General features: G+C 44.8%; 1 protein-coding gene across 15 annotated transcripts in view; it reads right to left on the bottom strand.

The window, feature by feature from the left end:
- DLG1 (discs large MAGUK scaffold protein 1) overlaps nucleotides 1–16,397 on the bottom strand; it is a 272,859-nt gene that overhangs the window by 108,239 nt on the left and 148,223 nt on the right. For 10 of the 15 annotated variants that reach the window (XM_014522896.2, XM_025211513.1, XM_006029984.3 and 7 more), the window contains 2 exons: nucleotides 13,794–13,892; nucleotides 4,240–4,293 (listed from right to left, as the gene is read on the bottom strand). In XM_014522896.2, coding sequence (XP_014378382.1) covers nucleotides 4,240–4,293; nucleotides 13,794–13,892 — 153 coding nt within the window. The remainder of the gene's footprint in view (nucleotides 1–4,239; nucleotides 4,294–13,793; nucleotides 13,893–16,397) is intronic. The other 5 variants (XM_006029987.3, XM_025211514.1, XM_014522899.2 and 2 more) reach the window with 1 other exon arrangement.

Raw genomic sequence — 16,397 nt, 5'->3', positions numbered from 1 at the left:
ACTGAGACGCTGCAGTGATAGTGTTGATACACTGCACAGCTGTCACAAGGTTTAATTTGCTCATTATTTCTACATTCTTTTTAATTTACATTCTTTAGATTCTTTTAATCTACATCTGAATTTTAAGTACTATGACTATACAGACCTCGGTGCCTTAACAGGATTAAAACTCTGGTACTTTAAAACCCCCCCCTGCGGATTTCTGTAATTAAACTAAAACAGACAGGAAAGTGTCTTCAGCTGCCCTGTCCTAGGAATGTGTGCACAGCAGCTGTGAAGTGAAATCCCAGGCACATCCAAGTGCAAAACCCACACGGACTCTGGTGGAGACAGAACTGCCTTTTGTTTAAGTGACCTGCAGTTGGAAGAGGTCTCTGAAATAGCTAACACCGCAGGAAGAACCAAGCATGCCACCATCTCTTTCTTGGTGTATGTGAATCAATCCCTTAATGTATCTGCTAGACATTTTTGTGGCCTACCTTATTTTTTTAGTTCTATCAAAAGAAAAAAGGAGTCTCAGCTGAAGACAAATTATTAGCAAATTAAACCATGTGACAACTGTGAAGTGTATCAACACTACTGCTACAACATCTCAGTGAAAAAGGAGTACGGTAAAGCTGTGAGACTAGCGAGGCCTGTACTGAGCCAGTCAGCAATACAGACGAGACCTGACATTCGGATCAACATTCGGTCCAAACGGACGATTCATCGATTAATGCAGCAGAGCCCAGATCATTCAATGCAGGTAGGTTGTAACCTGTCTAACAACAAGCTGCTTAGCTGTTTTGTTGTGGCTTTACCTCAAGGGGGGCCACCTCCCGCGTGAGCTGGACCTCAGCCCCGGTGCTGTGCGGCCTGTGTACCCCCCGGTGCAGAAACCTAACCTGCAATGCACCCAGAGTCTACTGCACACAAATAAAGACCTGTCCAAGTGAAGTAATGAATGTGAAGACTGACTCCTCCAGGAGGATTTCCTGCCAGCTGATCCTATAGCCAGTGATATCAACCTGCGCACGTTTTAATCCGTCTGTGTGTTCCCATAAAAGGTGTCTGGGTTCCTTAAACAAGCATTTTCACACACGAACACTTGGCCTTGGACTGCTGCCTGGAATAGTGCCCAATACAAAGGAGCGCCCAAAGGCATCTGATGGCTTGAGTGATCCCAGCTGAACGGGCCTGCAGAGAGATGCTGTTTTTTTACACTGGCAACTAAGCAGTCCAGGGAAAGGATCAAAACCATGGCAGCCACTAAAGACACGCTGGGGGAAAAAAGGAAAGTAGGAGATGGCGAAGAGCAGACTGAGAACCTGGGCATCCAGGTCCTGGGTACACAGCACAAAAGGCACCAAGAAAATGTCCAGATTGTGGGCAATGATGCAAGGGGTGAGAGACAGAATCACTATACCCGCAGGGCTCAGCAGCACTGCAAGAAGGAAGCTGGAACACATTTAGTGAAAAAGGCAGGGAGACAACTGCAAAAGGAGTAAGGTATCTGGCTAAGCATGCCCTTAGTAGACCCAAAGCATTGCAAAATACATATGCTACTGACAGCAGCTAACACCCATTCAACAGCTGCATTTTTAACCAAGGCAGTATATCAAATGACCGATTTGATATGAATGAGAAGACAGAGCAGACACCAATGGCCCTGCCCATCCTTCTAACAACATACAAGGGCATGTTGCAAGATAACAAATGCCTGGAGGACACGGCTGCACACTCAACCACAAGACTATTGAAAACACCAAGATCCCCTTGTCACAAAAGAAGAAACTGGCAAGCCTACAAAGAGGTGAAATCCTGACCTATACAACTGAAGCAGTTGTGAGGTGTGTAAAGATGAAAGGGAGACTCTTACTGCCTCCTGAAATCCACAACTGCCCCTGAAATAAGGCTGGAAGGGACCTGCTCACTAGGAGCAGGAGGAACAGAACAGGCAGAGCCCGTGACTGCCCTGTTAGGGAGATGCAGGTGGCCAACAAGGAATCGGCACCAGGAGGCTGAAGTCGCACGGCATGCCAAGCATCAATGCAAAGTGCTGGCGGGGGGAAGGGGGGGCCTTTCTGAATCTTGGTAAGTTCTTGTCTCAATGTCTCCCTGTGGCAAAGAGGCCCAGTGTAAATGCTCCTTGCGTGAACAGGATTTTCTTTTCCCGATTCGGAATTCGCTGCTGCTCTATTTCCACGAATGCCCCCTTGCCCTTCTCTTGCAAAACGGGAAGAAGAGAAGTTAGTCTACTTTCTGAATTCCATTCTCTCCTACTCTTGCATCTCCTTGCAAAGGTAATGGCGTCTCAGTCTTTCCGAACTCTCTTTACAGAGTCTCTGCAGTTTTCACAAGTTTCTCTAGACTTGACTCAACTAACAGTGTAACGGTAGCTCCAAATCTTGTCTCCTCACTGGGTATGGAATGAGAGTTGAACAATGAACATGCCAAGCGCTAGACTTAGGCCAGACCGGTTCTCCAACCACACAGTAACAGTTCAAATGGAAGCAGACAGGCTGCTCCAGACCAAAGACAAAGGTGGAGATGAAAGGAGAGAGAGCTGCAGAGTGGTGGCAGACAGCTAGCTAAGAAAAGCCTGGCCAAGGTCAGAACCAACGCGACTTAGACGTGGCCATGTCCATGTCCATGATCCAACCTGGTACAGAAGAGTCAGAAGCAGCAAGGATGGATTACACTCAGGTTACCAGTTAGTGACTTGAATCTATACATTTCTTTGACATATACAATTATTACAAATGTCATAAATGAACTTAGGACAACCAAAGCAAATGTTAAAGTGCTACCTCTGATGATCTGAAATATGAAGTATTTAAGTTCTTTTTGCTTTACTATTAGGGCCAGATTCACCTTATGGTCTGATTGCTACCCCACCCAGGGCAGTGTAGGGCACCATCTTAGCTGAAAGTAGCTTGGCTTCACCCTTTTGCAAGCCGCAGGAGGAAGCAAACATTTTAATGGGGGGCACCTTTGCTAGGGATTGCTGTAGTTTCAGTCCCGTGGAAAGCAATGAGAGAGAGTCTCCAAGTGAAAATACAGCAGTTCCTTTGTGAAGGATTCTGTAAAAGAAAATTTTTCAGCATCTCTGATGATAGACCAGCTTTTGGCTGCAAAGCATAATGCCAAAAATGCCAGCAAACTTAAAAGCAAGTCCTCAAGAGTGGGCTGCATACAAAGTTTAAGTGAGCTAACTGTATGGGAATTTCAAAGCTTTTTCATATTAAAAACAATTAAGAGAAAAAAAAGTATAGCAGTAACAGCTACATTTCTTCAAAGACCCATTTTTAACCAACTACAACTCAAACTAATGAATTTACTTGTACATTTTCTGCTAACCCATTCTGTATTCAAAAGGAGTAATCAATATCATTTGAAAGACATTTGCTGTATTCTTCAAAAACAAAATGATTAAATCCCAGCTTTAAATGCAAAATTTAACTCAGCCTTACATACAGAAGCAGATTTGAACTCCCTGCCCTAGTAAAGATGCACTTTAGTTCAGCCTCATTTCCAATCCTTTGTACTAGTTACTAATTTCAAGCGCTTGGCAGGGCTAACATCATGCTGACGCACACCTTCCCAGCACTGAACACATCAGTACAAGCACTACTTTCTGAAATACAAAGATAGTTATATAAAATCTGGCATTGGTATGCTACTCTAAGAAAGCATTTCTATTAAAAAATTAGCAGCATCTGGAAGTACCCTTTTTAAAGAAACAGGTTAGAAACAATTCAGCATTCAAGAAGATCTGTTTTCCATTGCCATGCATGAGAACTGGGCTCGAATCTTCAGTTTGAGAGCTATTTTATTTACTTGCTGAAACACATTGCATAACCGCTATTTAAGGATTGAAAGGAAAAAAGAAAAAGAAAAAAGCTTACCACTCACTATAAGACAGTCACATGACACATGAGGCAAAATGGCCTAATGACTCTGTTTCATCTTGTGGAAGAGAACACCAATACCAATGCTCAGACAGCAAATGCTATTTGAGCTATACAACTAGTATTCTATTGCCTCTGAACAATCAAGAGAAATTTAAGTTAACTGGATTTTGTAACATATGAGACTGAGGAGGATGGCAGCTCATGTTCTGCAAGCTACAAAGCAAATGCTACCCTGGAGTCATGATACATGCCTGCTCATTGTAATGACAGAACTAAAGATAATCAATCATGCATTCAATATTTTGTTGTACAGAGACATGAGAGTTGAAAGCAAATGTAAACTTACGTATGCTGGAGTCTCCAAAGCATCTGTATTCACCAGTACTGGAGGGGGATTTGCCTTTAAAGGAAGAATTTAAAAATATATGTTGTGAAAATATGACTCAGAGGCGGCAGTACAAAAGGACAATTAGTTTAATTCTTAACTTCCATATGATTTGCACCAAGCCCCGGAGTTGTTAAAAGGCACAGTCAAGGATGAGAAGCTCAAAATTTCACCTTCTTCAAAAAACAGCGCCTTATTTCATTTCCTTCCATCCGTCTGACCAGAACAAAGTGCTACCTTCCTACAAACTCCTAAAAAAGCTACCACATGCTTTAAATCAAACAAGCTAATCTGGTTATTTGAATTATTCAGCATTCTTTAAAGGAAAAATAACATCAAATCCAATCACTATGTCAGTTAAACAAACAGACAATTTCCATAGTTGAACTGTGTAAGACGTAACATTCACACATTAGCTTACCAACCCAAACCCTAGGTGTCATGCTCAATGGGTGCCTATTAGATGGAGCCATGGCTGTTCACTTTGACCTAAAACATCCTGCAGTAAACTGGCAGCTTCTGCAGAAAATGGAATCAGCAGGGATAAAATATGCAAACATCAAATTAGCTCTTCCACACCCATGGATAACGCTTCTATGAATATCACCTATTGTGAAGACAAAGGTCTTTGGGTAAATCTGATATCTTTCATTAGACCAACTCCAATAGTTGGACAAATTCTTCTTTGCAAGCTTTTGGGTATAAATACCCTTCTTCAGGCTAAGGAAGCCTCTTGCAGTTGGTGTGTACCTGGGGAGTTAGATGTTAGGTAGGTTATAATGTGTCATAAATCCAATGTTTATATTTAGTCCATGATTTTTAGTATCCACTAACCTACTGTGAAGACCTTAATGGATTTGCAGACAATTCAAAATACAGTTGGCATACTTTTAGATCTGCAGATTGGCAGCATACCATTAAACACAGGCCTCTTACTTTACAGCATCTATTTAACTACATGATTGACTATAAAGTACTATCTTTATGAGAAGACAATATTTTTATTATTATAATTTTAATGGCCAGAAGTTAAAGGACTGTAATAAAAGATCACAAAGTAAATGAATTATGCAGCCCTATGAGGATGTGAAGATTATCAGTCCATTCAAGTTTTGCATATCCTCCTCTGTATGCTATCATGAGACTTGCTTTAAAAACCTGCCTCTAAAATTAGTGGTTTAAAAACCCCATAAACTCTTTTTGTAGATTTGCTTTTAATCCACATGTATATGCTATTTATCATATTAAATGAACCAGAGACCCATCTATCAGAGCAATCCTGACAAACATCACACGGTACTTCATAGGCACTGCCACACCAAATGAGACCAGTGCTCAACTGAAGTCTAGCGCTGTCACAGAAAATGGCCAGCACCAGATTCTTCAGGCATGAAATCCCCATAAGAAACAGTAAGGTTGTGTGAAGCTTCAGTAGCCGATTCGATTCGGAGGAGATTTGGCCCGATTCAGGGACCAAATCTGCGAACTGAATGAGGAGATCAATTAACAGCTCCGAATCTATTTGAAGCATCCGAATCAATTAGGAAAAAGATTCAGAAAAGATCTGGCGATGTGGCCATAGACTAAGCAGGCAGCCGACACAGCGGCCTCCAGCTGGTAAGTCTGTTGGGGTTGGGAGGCAGAGCCTGGGGCTGGGACAACCTGCCCAGCCTGGGCAGAAGATGCAGGACTCGGGGAGGGGGGCAGGGTGGCGCGGGATGCAGGCATGGCAGCGCTAGGAGTGGGGGCTATGCCCTGCTCCTGCTTGCCCCCTTCCGCCCGGAGTGAGCTGTGCCTGCATCCCGCCCCGGCTGGGCAAGTGGCAGGAGGGCAGAGCCCCCACTCCTAGAGCTGCTGCGCGTGCATCCTGCACCCCCCTGAGTCCTATGCCCCCCGCCCTGGCTGGGCAGCTCATCCCAGCCCCAATCCCTCCCTCTGCCAACCCCAACAGACTTACCAGCTGGAGGCAGCTGTATCAGTCTGTGGCTGAATCTCTGAAGCAGCGCCAAATCTTTCAGATCTGATTCAGCCATATCAAATCAGGACAGCGATTTGAATCTCTGAATCAAATCCCTGTCCTCTGAATCAGCCAAATCCAAATCCAAAGTGAATACTTGCCACTTCGTATAGGCCTAATAAACAGTAAGAATAAAATTCTGCTACCAGACATGGGTTAGCAGTGTTGTATACACTGAGACTTTTCCAAAGATCAGACCGGACTGACTGAGGTTGGTAAATTGAAAAAAACACAACCAAAACAAAACAAGAACTAAATATTTTTCCTTCCTTCAAGAAGACAGCAAAGAAATTCAAGCAAGTACTATATAGCAGCAAATTACAAGTCACCAGAATCTATCATTCAGCAGCTGTCCCTAGACACACATGCCCCAGCCTGAAGCAACATGTAAAGCCAGGTGTTAGCAACTGCACAATGAAAAAAACTATTCAGAGAAAGTAGAGGATAAATGTCTCTACATAAACAGAGACATTTTTCAAATTAACTGATGTTTCCAGACCCAATTTTTTTTCCCAATTATATCTTATTTTAAGACAGTTTACAATTAAGAAGTAAGCACTTGCATAAAAAATTGTTAGGTAACAGATTAAAAGAGCTTTTGGCTCCACCTCTGAAATAGCTTACTATCTACAAGTATTTATGAAGAATACACCTGGATTTATTTTAGAAAGAAAGATAAGTTATGTGTTAGGCTTTAGAATAAAAATAATGCATTAAAATATGAACGCTTAGAAAATTATTTTCTATCTAATCTACAAGAAGCGGTCCCCACCGTCATGGCAGTGCTCATCTGTTCAGAGCACTCTGATTGGTTGTTTCAGTAAGCATTGTGATTGACTGCCGAGATAACCAATCAGAGTGCGAATAAAGAGTTACGGACAGATAGACAGACGAAGACTTTCATAATATTAGAACATTGGGAAACAAAGGACCTTCATTCATCCCTCAAGTTCAGCTATTTGTTCTTTACGTTTCATCCAGCACCTGGGACAGCACGTTGGACTGGAAATACTGAAACGTACACATTTACAAACTAGCAACGGAAGACATTTTCGCAGGTCTGTACATTAATTTGGAGGTAATAGATCAGTTGCTGCCATTTAACCAGTGAAGCAGCAATAATCAAATTGAAACAAAAGTTGTGGGGTTTGTCTACAAACTGACCAACAGAACTAATGTGGTGTAATCACGTCGCTTTAGATCAAAAGATACGCCTCCCCATGTGGACATGATTCCAGAAGGAGAATCGTAACTCCCTGTACAGCTTATGTCACAGAAGCTACTAGTTTATATTTTGAAACCATTCCTTATTTTATGTGCAAGACAGACTATAGAGCAGGCCGTGTTCGTGCCAGCAACGGTCACTAAAAAGACAAAGTAACTGATTAAAAATTGTGAGTGAATTTTATATACAAAGCAGGTAAAGGGAAAACAGCTGCAGTCAGTCTTGGGTTGCAATATTTTTTTGCCAGATTTATTCCATCTTCACAACAGGTCAGAAGGGACCATTCAATTATCCAGTCTGACCATTTGTACATCATATGCCATTAGGTTTCCTTTGAATAGCCCTATGTTAGCTGTAGTACTTCAGTCATTGTGACGCTAAAATGTGCGCTACAGTCAGAGAAAAGGAGAGATCATAGTGCCCCAATGCCCCAGCCTCAAGCAGTGGTAGGGAACTGACAACCTGAGACACACCAGTTAGCCAGAATATGTGAACCAGGACCCCTGCAGCAGAGCAAACAGAAGAGCAAGGTCCCTGCCACCCAAAAAAGCTTCTAGGTCCTAAAATTGCACCCAAGCGACCGACAGACAAGGACTCCCAAAGCGAGTTAAGCACATCTACTCATCATGTTTCTACGAATCCTACTGGATTCCTACTTGCATCCTCAGGGGCCTGAGTACCGTTATCATTTTAACAGCTTTTTGTACATAAACATTAGTATGGCAAAGTACAGTGTAATATTAAATTAGCCTTTGCCATTGTGTTTCCAACCTCTAACTATCTGGGTGCAGAATCATAAAGACAGAGAACTGGAAGCAACCTCCTAAGGCCATCTCATACAACCCCTTGCCTGAGGCAGGAGCGTCTCTAGCCAAACCAGCCCATACGATCCACTGTCTAACCTCTTAGCAAAACTATACAGCCAACCCTGACATAACACAAGACATCACACCCCAACCCGCCACAGGTAAAGTCAGGGGACCATGGCAGCCAACGTCCAGTTTCTGTAGAAGCTGTTAATAGACACTCAAGAGACCTGAGGAAGAGGGCCATGCCCCCCGCTACAGAGGAAGGCAAAACCCCCACCAAAAACCAATTTGACCATAGGGGTAATTTCCTTCCTGACCCCAAGTATGGCAACTGGTTAACCCCAGAGTGGAGAGCCAAGACCGTCTAGCTAGGAACCTCCACCTTTAAGTCCCAGCAAAAGCACTGGCACAAGATCCCCAATCTTTGCTGCAGCCAACACCCAATGCCTCTGAGGAAGGCTTAAAACACCCCTGACACATGGAACAGCAGGGGGTGAGAAATTGCCTCCCAGCCCCATGCAGCAACCAGCAAAGTCCAGCAGCCTGGGAAATCCCCATCGCAGAACACAGGCATCGCTGCACCTCGATCATCCCCAACCAGTGGCTGTCCAACCTCTTCTTGAACCCCTCCAGTGATGGACAGTTCATAATTTCCATAGGAAGGTACCTTACATTTTGAATACACTTATCTCTCCAGTGTGTGTTCAATTCAACGTTTATTTAGCTTGTTATCCAGTACCATTCAAAATGTGAACAGTCACAGGAAGCGTGTGTTAGGTAACCTTTGCTTCTTACAGTTGTTTTGCTATAGTAGAAGATTCAGCACTTTTCTTTAGTTTCTCTTTAGCAAGTCAGGCAATCACAGAGAAAAAAAACCCGGAGATACAGGGTGCATCTACACGTGCCCCTACAGCGCTGGTGTTACTGTGCCACCATTTAGTACTTCCTTTTGGCCGTCTGTGCCACTGCCTCGCTGTTCTAACACCGAAGAAGTTTTTTCCTGATCTCCAGTCTAAACCTGCTTTGCAACTCCAGTGGCAACTTCAAGCCAACGGTCCGTTTCCTGCTCTCGATAGCAAGAGAGAAAAGTTGTTCTCCCTCTTCTTTATGGCAGCCCTTTAAGTATTTGCAGATTACTATCAAGGTCCTTTCAAACCTTTTCTGCAAGCTGAGCATGCCCAGCTCCTTCAGCCTCTCTTCATGTGACTTTGTTACCTGCCTCCGGACCCTCTAACTTCTCCATGTCCTTTTTAAAAAGTGGAGGTGAAAACTGGACACACTGCTGCAGATGAGTCCTAACTGATGTGGAATAGAGAGGCACTGTCACCTCCCATCTTGCACCTAATGCTTCTGTTGGTGCATACAAAACTGCACGCGCCTTTAGTGTGACTACATGCAATTGTTCTTAGTAAGTCCATGTTGACTGCTTATCAGCCTTTTTTCCTCCACATGCTTGCAAGTGTCCTTGCTCAGGATATGCTCCAGTAACCTCACCCCAGGTATTGAAGTGAGGGTACCTGTTTTGTCATTTCTCAGATCCTCTTTTTTGCATTTTTTTTTTAAAGAGGGGCACTGCATTGACCCTTTTCCAGTCCTCTGGTACTTGACCCATCTCCTGTGACTGATTGCCAAGGGTTCAGAGATCTCCTTTACCAGTTTCTTTGGGACCCTGGGATGAAGCCCACCCTGCCCTGGTGATTTGAATTCATTCAGACCCATCAACAGCTCTCTTGACTGCCTCTGACGTGGTCTCATCCCTCAGCTTGCTCCCTTCCTTAGCCAAATAATCCTTATTAGGTGTCTGGCTGCAGCTTAACTTTTTTGAGAAGACTGAAGCAAAGCGGCTGTTGAGTAGCTCTGCCTTGTTTGCACCTTTTGTTAAGAGTTCTCCCTGGCTAGTTAATGGAGGACCCCCAGCTTCTGTGCTCCTTTTCTGGCCAGCATACTTGAAACCCTCTTGTCTTCAACCTCTGTTGCCAGATGCAGCACACACTGTCTTTGCCTTCCTGATGTTGTCCCTGCAGGTTCTTGCTGTTTCCTGGAACGTGTCCTTGGTGACCTGTCCCTCTTTCCATTGCCTCTATGCTTTCCTTTTGCATCTGAGGCACCTTGTGCTGCCACACTGGTCTCTTGCCGTTCTTCATGTGCTTCCATCGTGTCAGAACAGTTCCTTGTTGGGCTTCCAATACTGTGCCCCTTAAGGTCCCAGGCCTCCTGGGCACCTTTATTCTTCGGACAGCGTTCCCATGGCACCATGCCTGTTAACTCCTGGAGTCAGGTGAAATCTGCCTGTTTGAAATCTGGCACCTAGTTTTACTGCTCTCGTGCTTTCCCCGTCACAGAATCTGGAATCCTAGCGTACTGTGACTGCTTCCTCCCAAGCTGCCCATCACCTTCACATCCTCCACCAGTTCTTCCCTGTTGGTCAGGACAAGATCCAAGATAGATGATCCCCTAGTTGTATCCTCAACCTTCAGGAACAGAAAGTGGTGCTTCACACAAGTTGGGAACCAGCTCAAGATTTTATGTCTGCCTGCACTGTTTTTCCAGCAGTTGTCCAGAAAACTGAAGTCTCCCATGAGTATCACCTCCTAGCTTTTGGATAGATTTGGCACTTCCTTGAAGAACGCTTCATCCACCTCCTCTTCCTGATTTGTTGGCCTGTAATAAATCTCCGCCCATGCTGGTTCTGCATCTTTCACCTTTCATCTCCACCCAGGTGCATTCTGTTCTGCTATCGTCTTCCTCCTCAACCAGGGAACAAGTGTATGCTTATGTGACATCCGGGTGACACCCCCATCTTTTCTCCCAACCCTGTTCTTCCGAAACAGAGTGAAACCGTCGGTGCTGACGTTCTAGTTATAAGAGCTGCCCCACCACGTCTCTGCGATACCAGTCGGGTTGTAGTTCTTTACACAGGCTGCAGCTTCCAGGTGTTAAACGGCATTAGACCTGCATTTGCAGTTCACAGATTCACAGCAGTTTAGGGCTGGAAGGGACCTCGTGAGTCATCGGGTCCAGTTCCCCTGCTCTGGTTTCAGTCAGTCTTAAATTGTATCTTTTTGATAGATTTGTATTTGCTGGAATAAAATTGCCCTGCTCAAAGTGTTACCATCACTGCATTATGTCCAGTGCCTTGTTTCAGAAAGCTGCAGTGGTGTGGATTAGACCCTGGCTTTGATCTTTCATTATTTTCAGCACTGTCCCTTAGCACTTTGCCATTCTTTTCTGCATTAAACAGAAGAATAAGATTAGTAACGTAGTCATCATTACTGTTGCTATGATGACATGTGTCCCATTCTGTCTTTTGCTTCTTAACAGCTTGTGTGTCTCAAAGGTACAACTTATGAGTTCATACAATAAATACAGTAAGGCATCCTCTTCCTTCTTGCTGCCAAAACCCCAATGCTGATTTTAGAGCAGATAAAATAACACCATCAATAAGTACACAGATGTTTTCCTGTAATTACATTTACATGCCCTGTCCTTCTGTAGGGGGAGCTGCGGGCCCTCCGTCACTGGAGGTGTTCAAGTGGAGGTTGGAGAGCCGCTGGTCGGGGATGCCATGCCTATGTTCTACTATGAGTATTTCTCATGCTTCTGGGCTTTGCTGGTTGCCCTCCTTCCCCTTCCCCCTCTCCCACAGATGTAGTTTTTAAGCCTCCTCCAGAGGCACCTGGGGTTGGCTGCAGCCCAGGCTGGGGATGGGGCTGGGCTGTGCCAGCGCTTCTGCTGGGATTTAAACTGGGAGGTTCCTGGCTAGAGGGTCTTAAAGCTCTGCTCAGGGCTGGACTGATGCCTTCTCTGGCGTCAGGAAGGAGTTCTACCCCATGGTCAGAATGGTATGGACTGTGAAGTGGGGCGGCGGGGGAGAGGAAAAACCTCTACCTGGGATCTCCTGAGTGTCTATTAAAAACCTTTTATAGAAGCAGGACATTGGCTGCCATGATTCCCAGGCTTTACGTGTGGCAGGTGCAGATGTTCCATCTTGTGCTGTGTTAGGGTTGGCAGTAGCTTTACAAAGAGTTTATATTATGGATTTGGATAGGATGGTTTGGATAGAGATGATCCTGCCTCATGCCTGGGGTTGAACTAGATGACCCCCTTCCAGCCTGACTTTTCTATAGTCTAAGATCTGCCAAAGAATAATGGGAATAGTAAACAGCTGTGAAATATTTCATTTCACCATTTTCTAAATGTAATGTTTCAATTTTTCATTTCAAAACCAGAATGTTTCAATGATGATTTTTTTGAATGAAAGAAAAAGGTTAAAAAAAAGGCTAACCAACGTCAAACCTAATCATGGTGTTTAGTTCCAGGTTGAACAGAATTTCTGAAAATGACCTGTAATATTACTACATTTAACTGCATATCATGCACCCCGCAGTCAGCCCTATGACACTGGGGTGTGTGTCTTAAGCAGGGAAGTTGTTTTTATTCGCTGGCTGTAGCGGCTGTCTACATGGCTGCTGCTCTTTCTGGGCCCGGCAAGTCAGTGGTAGCTCTCACAGTTGCTCCTGGTTGAGTACCGTCACTTGTGCCCAAAGCCGAGACTGAGCCGGCTCAGGGCAAGTGAGCTGCTGCAGGCAGTCTGCTGTGTCGTGATGCAGTCTGCGTTATGGAAACCACACTTCACTATTTACCAGAGCTTGCATCAGGAGTATTTACAATAGAGAATGACAGTTTTGCTGCTGCCCCTGCCAGGGTCGAGGGCCTGGTCTTGTTGCTGTCCTGCCGCACTAGGAGCTCCTGCTGCCTCATGGAGACTGTCTCCTGGGATGTCACACTGAACTACGGCTCTCCCTGTTTCCAGGAAGATATGACGCACAGGACTCTGGAAAAATCTTTTTTCCCCTACATGCTCCCTTTGGAAACAAGGAGGCACCTTATTTGCAGGTGTGCAGTATGCATTCTCCCCATTTCACCAAGCAGCCCAACACATTTCTATTCATGTGAACATGAACATTTTCTTTTCAAAATGTTTTTGGTCTGGCTACTGATCTGAAAAAAACATTATTTGCAAAAGTTACTACAACAGGTATGAAATGAGCTAGAAGTGTATCAACAGCAACGGCAGGGAATAGACTTGCCAGAGCAAATGGTTGGTGCTTCGCTATACCTGTGGGAACAGAAGACTAATGGAGCAGAGATTCCTGGAAATATTAAGACTTAGAACTTGCAAAAGCGTATGCATATCCATAACCTACACTGTCTTTTGTAAGTACAATTTAGTTGTACAGGAAAGTATAATTCAGAAGGGACAACCCCGTAAAAAGACTGTACACAGTATCAACAATTAAAAATGTTATGTTTACAGTTACAAAAAAAAAATACAATGCTTCCTATAAACCTATACGTGGATTATTTATTTAGGTACTTTACCAAACTTGCATGCAATGATGGAAAATGTTAGTCAAAAGAACAGCAATAAATTAAATAGAAATGGGAAAAAAAGAATAAAAACCTGTTGTGCGGAAGATGGGCTGACAGTGGTCTCAGCAGGGACGGGCGGGACAGGGATCACAGGGACAATGGGAGAAGAGGGAGGAACAGCTTCTGTTGGCTAAAAATCATCAATGGAAAAATGTCAAGAAAATAATACAAACAAGGAAAATGAATTACATGAAAAATTTTGCATAAATCAAAACAAAATGTAATTCAGCCATTTTTGATCCAGCGCATTTTTCGACCGAATTGAGAGGTTAAAAACAACTAATAATTAAAGGTGATACCCTGAAAACAAGTACAGGAACCTGCTATCATACATTAGCTACTCAAGTGTGGAAGATTCCCTCTGCAGTCACCCTGAAGAGCAGCGAGTACCAGAGGCTTACTGGCCTCACCTTGCACGCTCACGCACAACATGCTTAAGGTATGAGCCAAAAGCCCACTGAAGTCAATGGGCTCACGGGCAGCTGAAGCGCTGCCATACAGCGTGGAGAAGGCAGAAGGGAGCCGGCTGCCAGACTGGACAGCTACTGCTTCTCCTGCTAACGTCACAATTGGAGCAGGCGAAAGTTTCACACTCAGGGAACACACCAGGGTGCTCGACCCCCCACCCCGGGGACACATCCAGCCCCTGACATCGTGCCATCCAGCCTGCGGGCTCCCCATGGGTCTGAAAATTTGGCAGCGAGGGAGTTGTGGCACTGATCCCCTGCTGTCACTTTTCCAGACCCGTGGGGATCCCTGCAAGACAGACAGCATGGCCCTGGGCATGGGGCCTGATTCCAGCACCTGGGGCTGGGCGGGGAAAGCAGGGAGCCCCACGGCCCAATCCTGGCATGTGGGGACCAGGATCCTGGTGCGCAAGGCAGGATCTGGCCCACAGACCTGCCCTATGCCATTCCTTTGGCCCCAAGGGGCTAAAAGTCTGAGCAGGGCTGGTAGGGATAGATGGTACCAATACGAACTGGATCAAGGCACAAGCTGCTACGTGAGCTCTGACGTCTGTGTGATGCTGTAGCAACACAGGCGCAGCGAAAGGGCTGCAGCTTCCACCCTGGTCCACCCCGGGGTGACGTGCGGGCAGTTTAGGTGGCCTGTGTTGCTACTGGGTCCGGCAGCAGTCACAGTCCAGTCCCGTGCAAAGGCTGCCGCAGCAGCCGCCTGAGCAGCTGAAACGGCCGTTCCCCTGTTCCTCCGACCCCTGTCAGTCACACAGGCACAACTCCCCGGGGCAGTGTCATCCCACCTGTGTCAAGGGGCTGGGCTGGGTTTGTCAGACTAAAGCAGAAGGCTCAGCACACTTTTGTACCACTGAAAAAGGAGTCGTGCCTGGGGGCTGCATCAGCCTCACTAACGTGGTGCAGGCACCAAGTCACGTGGATCCGAGAAACGCACAAGCCACAGGACATGGGAAGGTGCAGGCTCTGGGCTAAAATTTTGTGGACTTAATTTTTAAAGCTGTATATTTTAAAACATTTTCTCACCAACAAGCAGTCACTACAGTCACAAACCATTACAGGCAGCATCCATTAAAATTACTGACCTGCATCTGAGCAGACCCAAATTCTTATGATGTAATTGTACCTGAAAACATTTTGGGGATAGTCCAGCACACGGAGAATAACTTGGGGTTTAACAATGAAGAACTAGAAAAATATCTGTAAACTATTTTTAAAAATCCTTTAGAAAGCAAAAGCAGAACACATCAAAATTACCAAGGTCTTTTAAAAATATTTCTCAGTTTTTGTAATTATGAATTTTTTTTTTTTTATTACAAACCAAGATCAGAGGAAGGAATGCTAAGACTCGGTCACTGGTGACATGCTCTTACTTGCTTTAAGCACATGGTATTATACACTGTTGCTCTGCACAGTCACTTCACTCAGAATGAACACTATTGAAAACCCAGGACGATTATTGGAAAGAATATATAAAACAAACGAGTACTTAATATCTTAAGGGACTGTCTCCAAATTGTTCTATAAAAGGCTGTATGTCCCTACAGCTGTAAACGTGAGGTATTACCATTTCTTAAAAGTTGCATTTTAGCCATGAAACTACATTAGCCTGAACGTTACAGGCACGGAAATGTTTCCCAAGCAGTTTACAAACAGTGCATTCAAACTCAAAGGGCTGGGTGATCTTTCTAACATCTAGCACCTCTGCAACAGTAGCAGACAGCTAAGGGGTCTGGGGAGCTGCACCGCTGCCGCGTGCACGGTGCTGGTGGCCTCTTCGGTCAACTTCACTCCATTTAAAACTGAGTGAAGCTGCAGGGATGTGCAGAGACAAGCCTTTAACTACAGTTTATGCCAACTTCATATTATAACCAAAGAATATGTTAAGCTACGAAGTCAAGCACTCGAATTGGAAAACTCCATAATTAAAGCTCTGGTTCATTTTTTCTCAACAGGTCTGTGTACACCTATGCATTATTTCCCCTATTTTTGAAAAAGGAAGCAAAAAACCCTTCACGTGGGATCAAACTGACTCCACGTGAGTTATCGAGGGATAGACAGCCACCAACCTGCCCCGACTTAAACAACGAGTACTCGCAACAGCCTGCCGCCACCTGCCCGGCACAACCAGTCTGCATCTCCCACCCCCATCCCAGCAACCA

The sequence above is a fragment of the Alligator sinensis genome, unplaced genomic scaffold, assembly GCF_000455745.1.
Source record: "Alligator sinensis unplaced genomic scaffold, ASM45574v1 scaffold632_1, whole genome shotgun sequence".
Classification (NCBI taxonomy): domain Eukaryota; kingdom Metazoa; phylum Chordata; order Crocodylia; family Alligatoridae; genus Alligator; species Alligator sinensis.
Note: the sequence above shows the minus strand (reverse complement) of the source record. Positions and strands in the feature narration are given on the sequence as shown.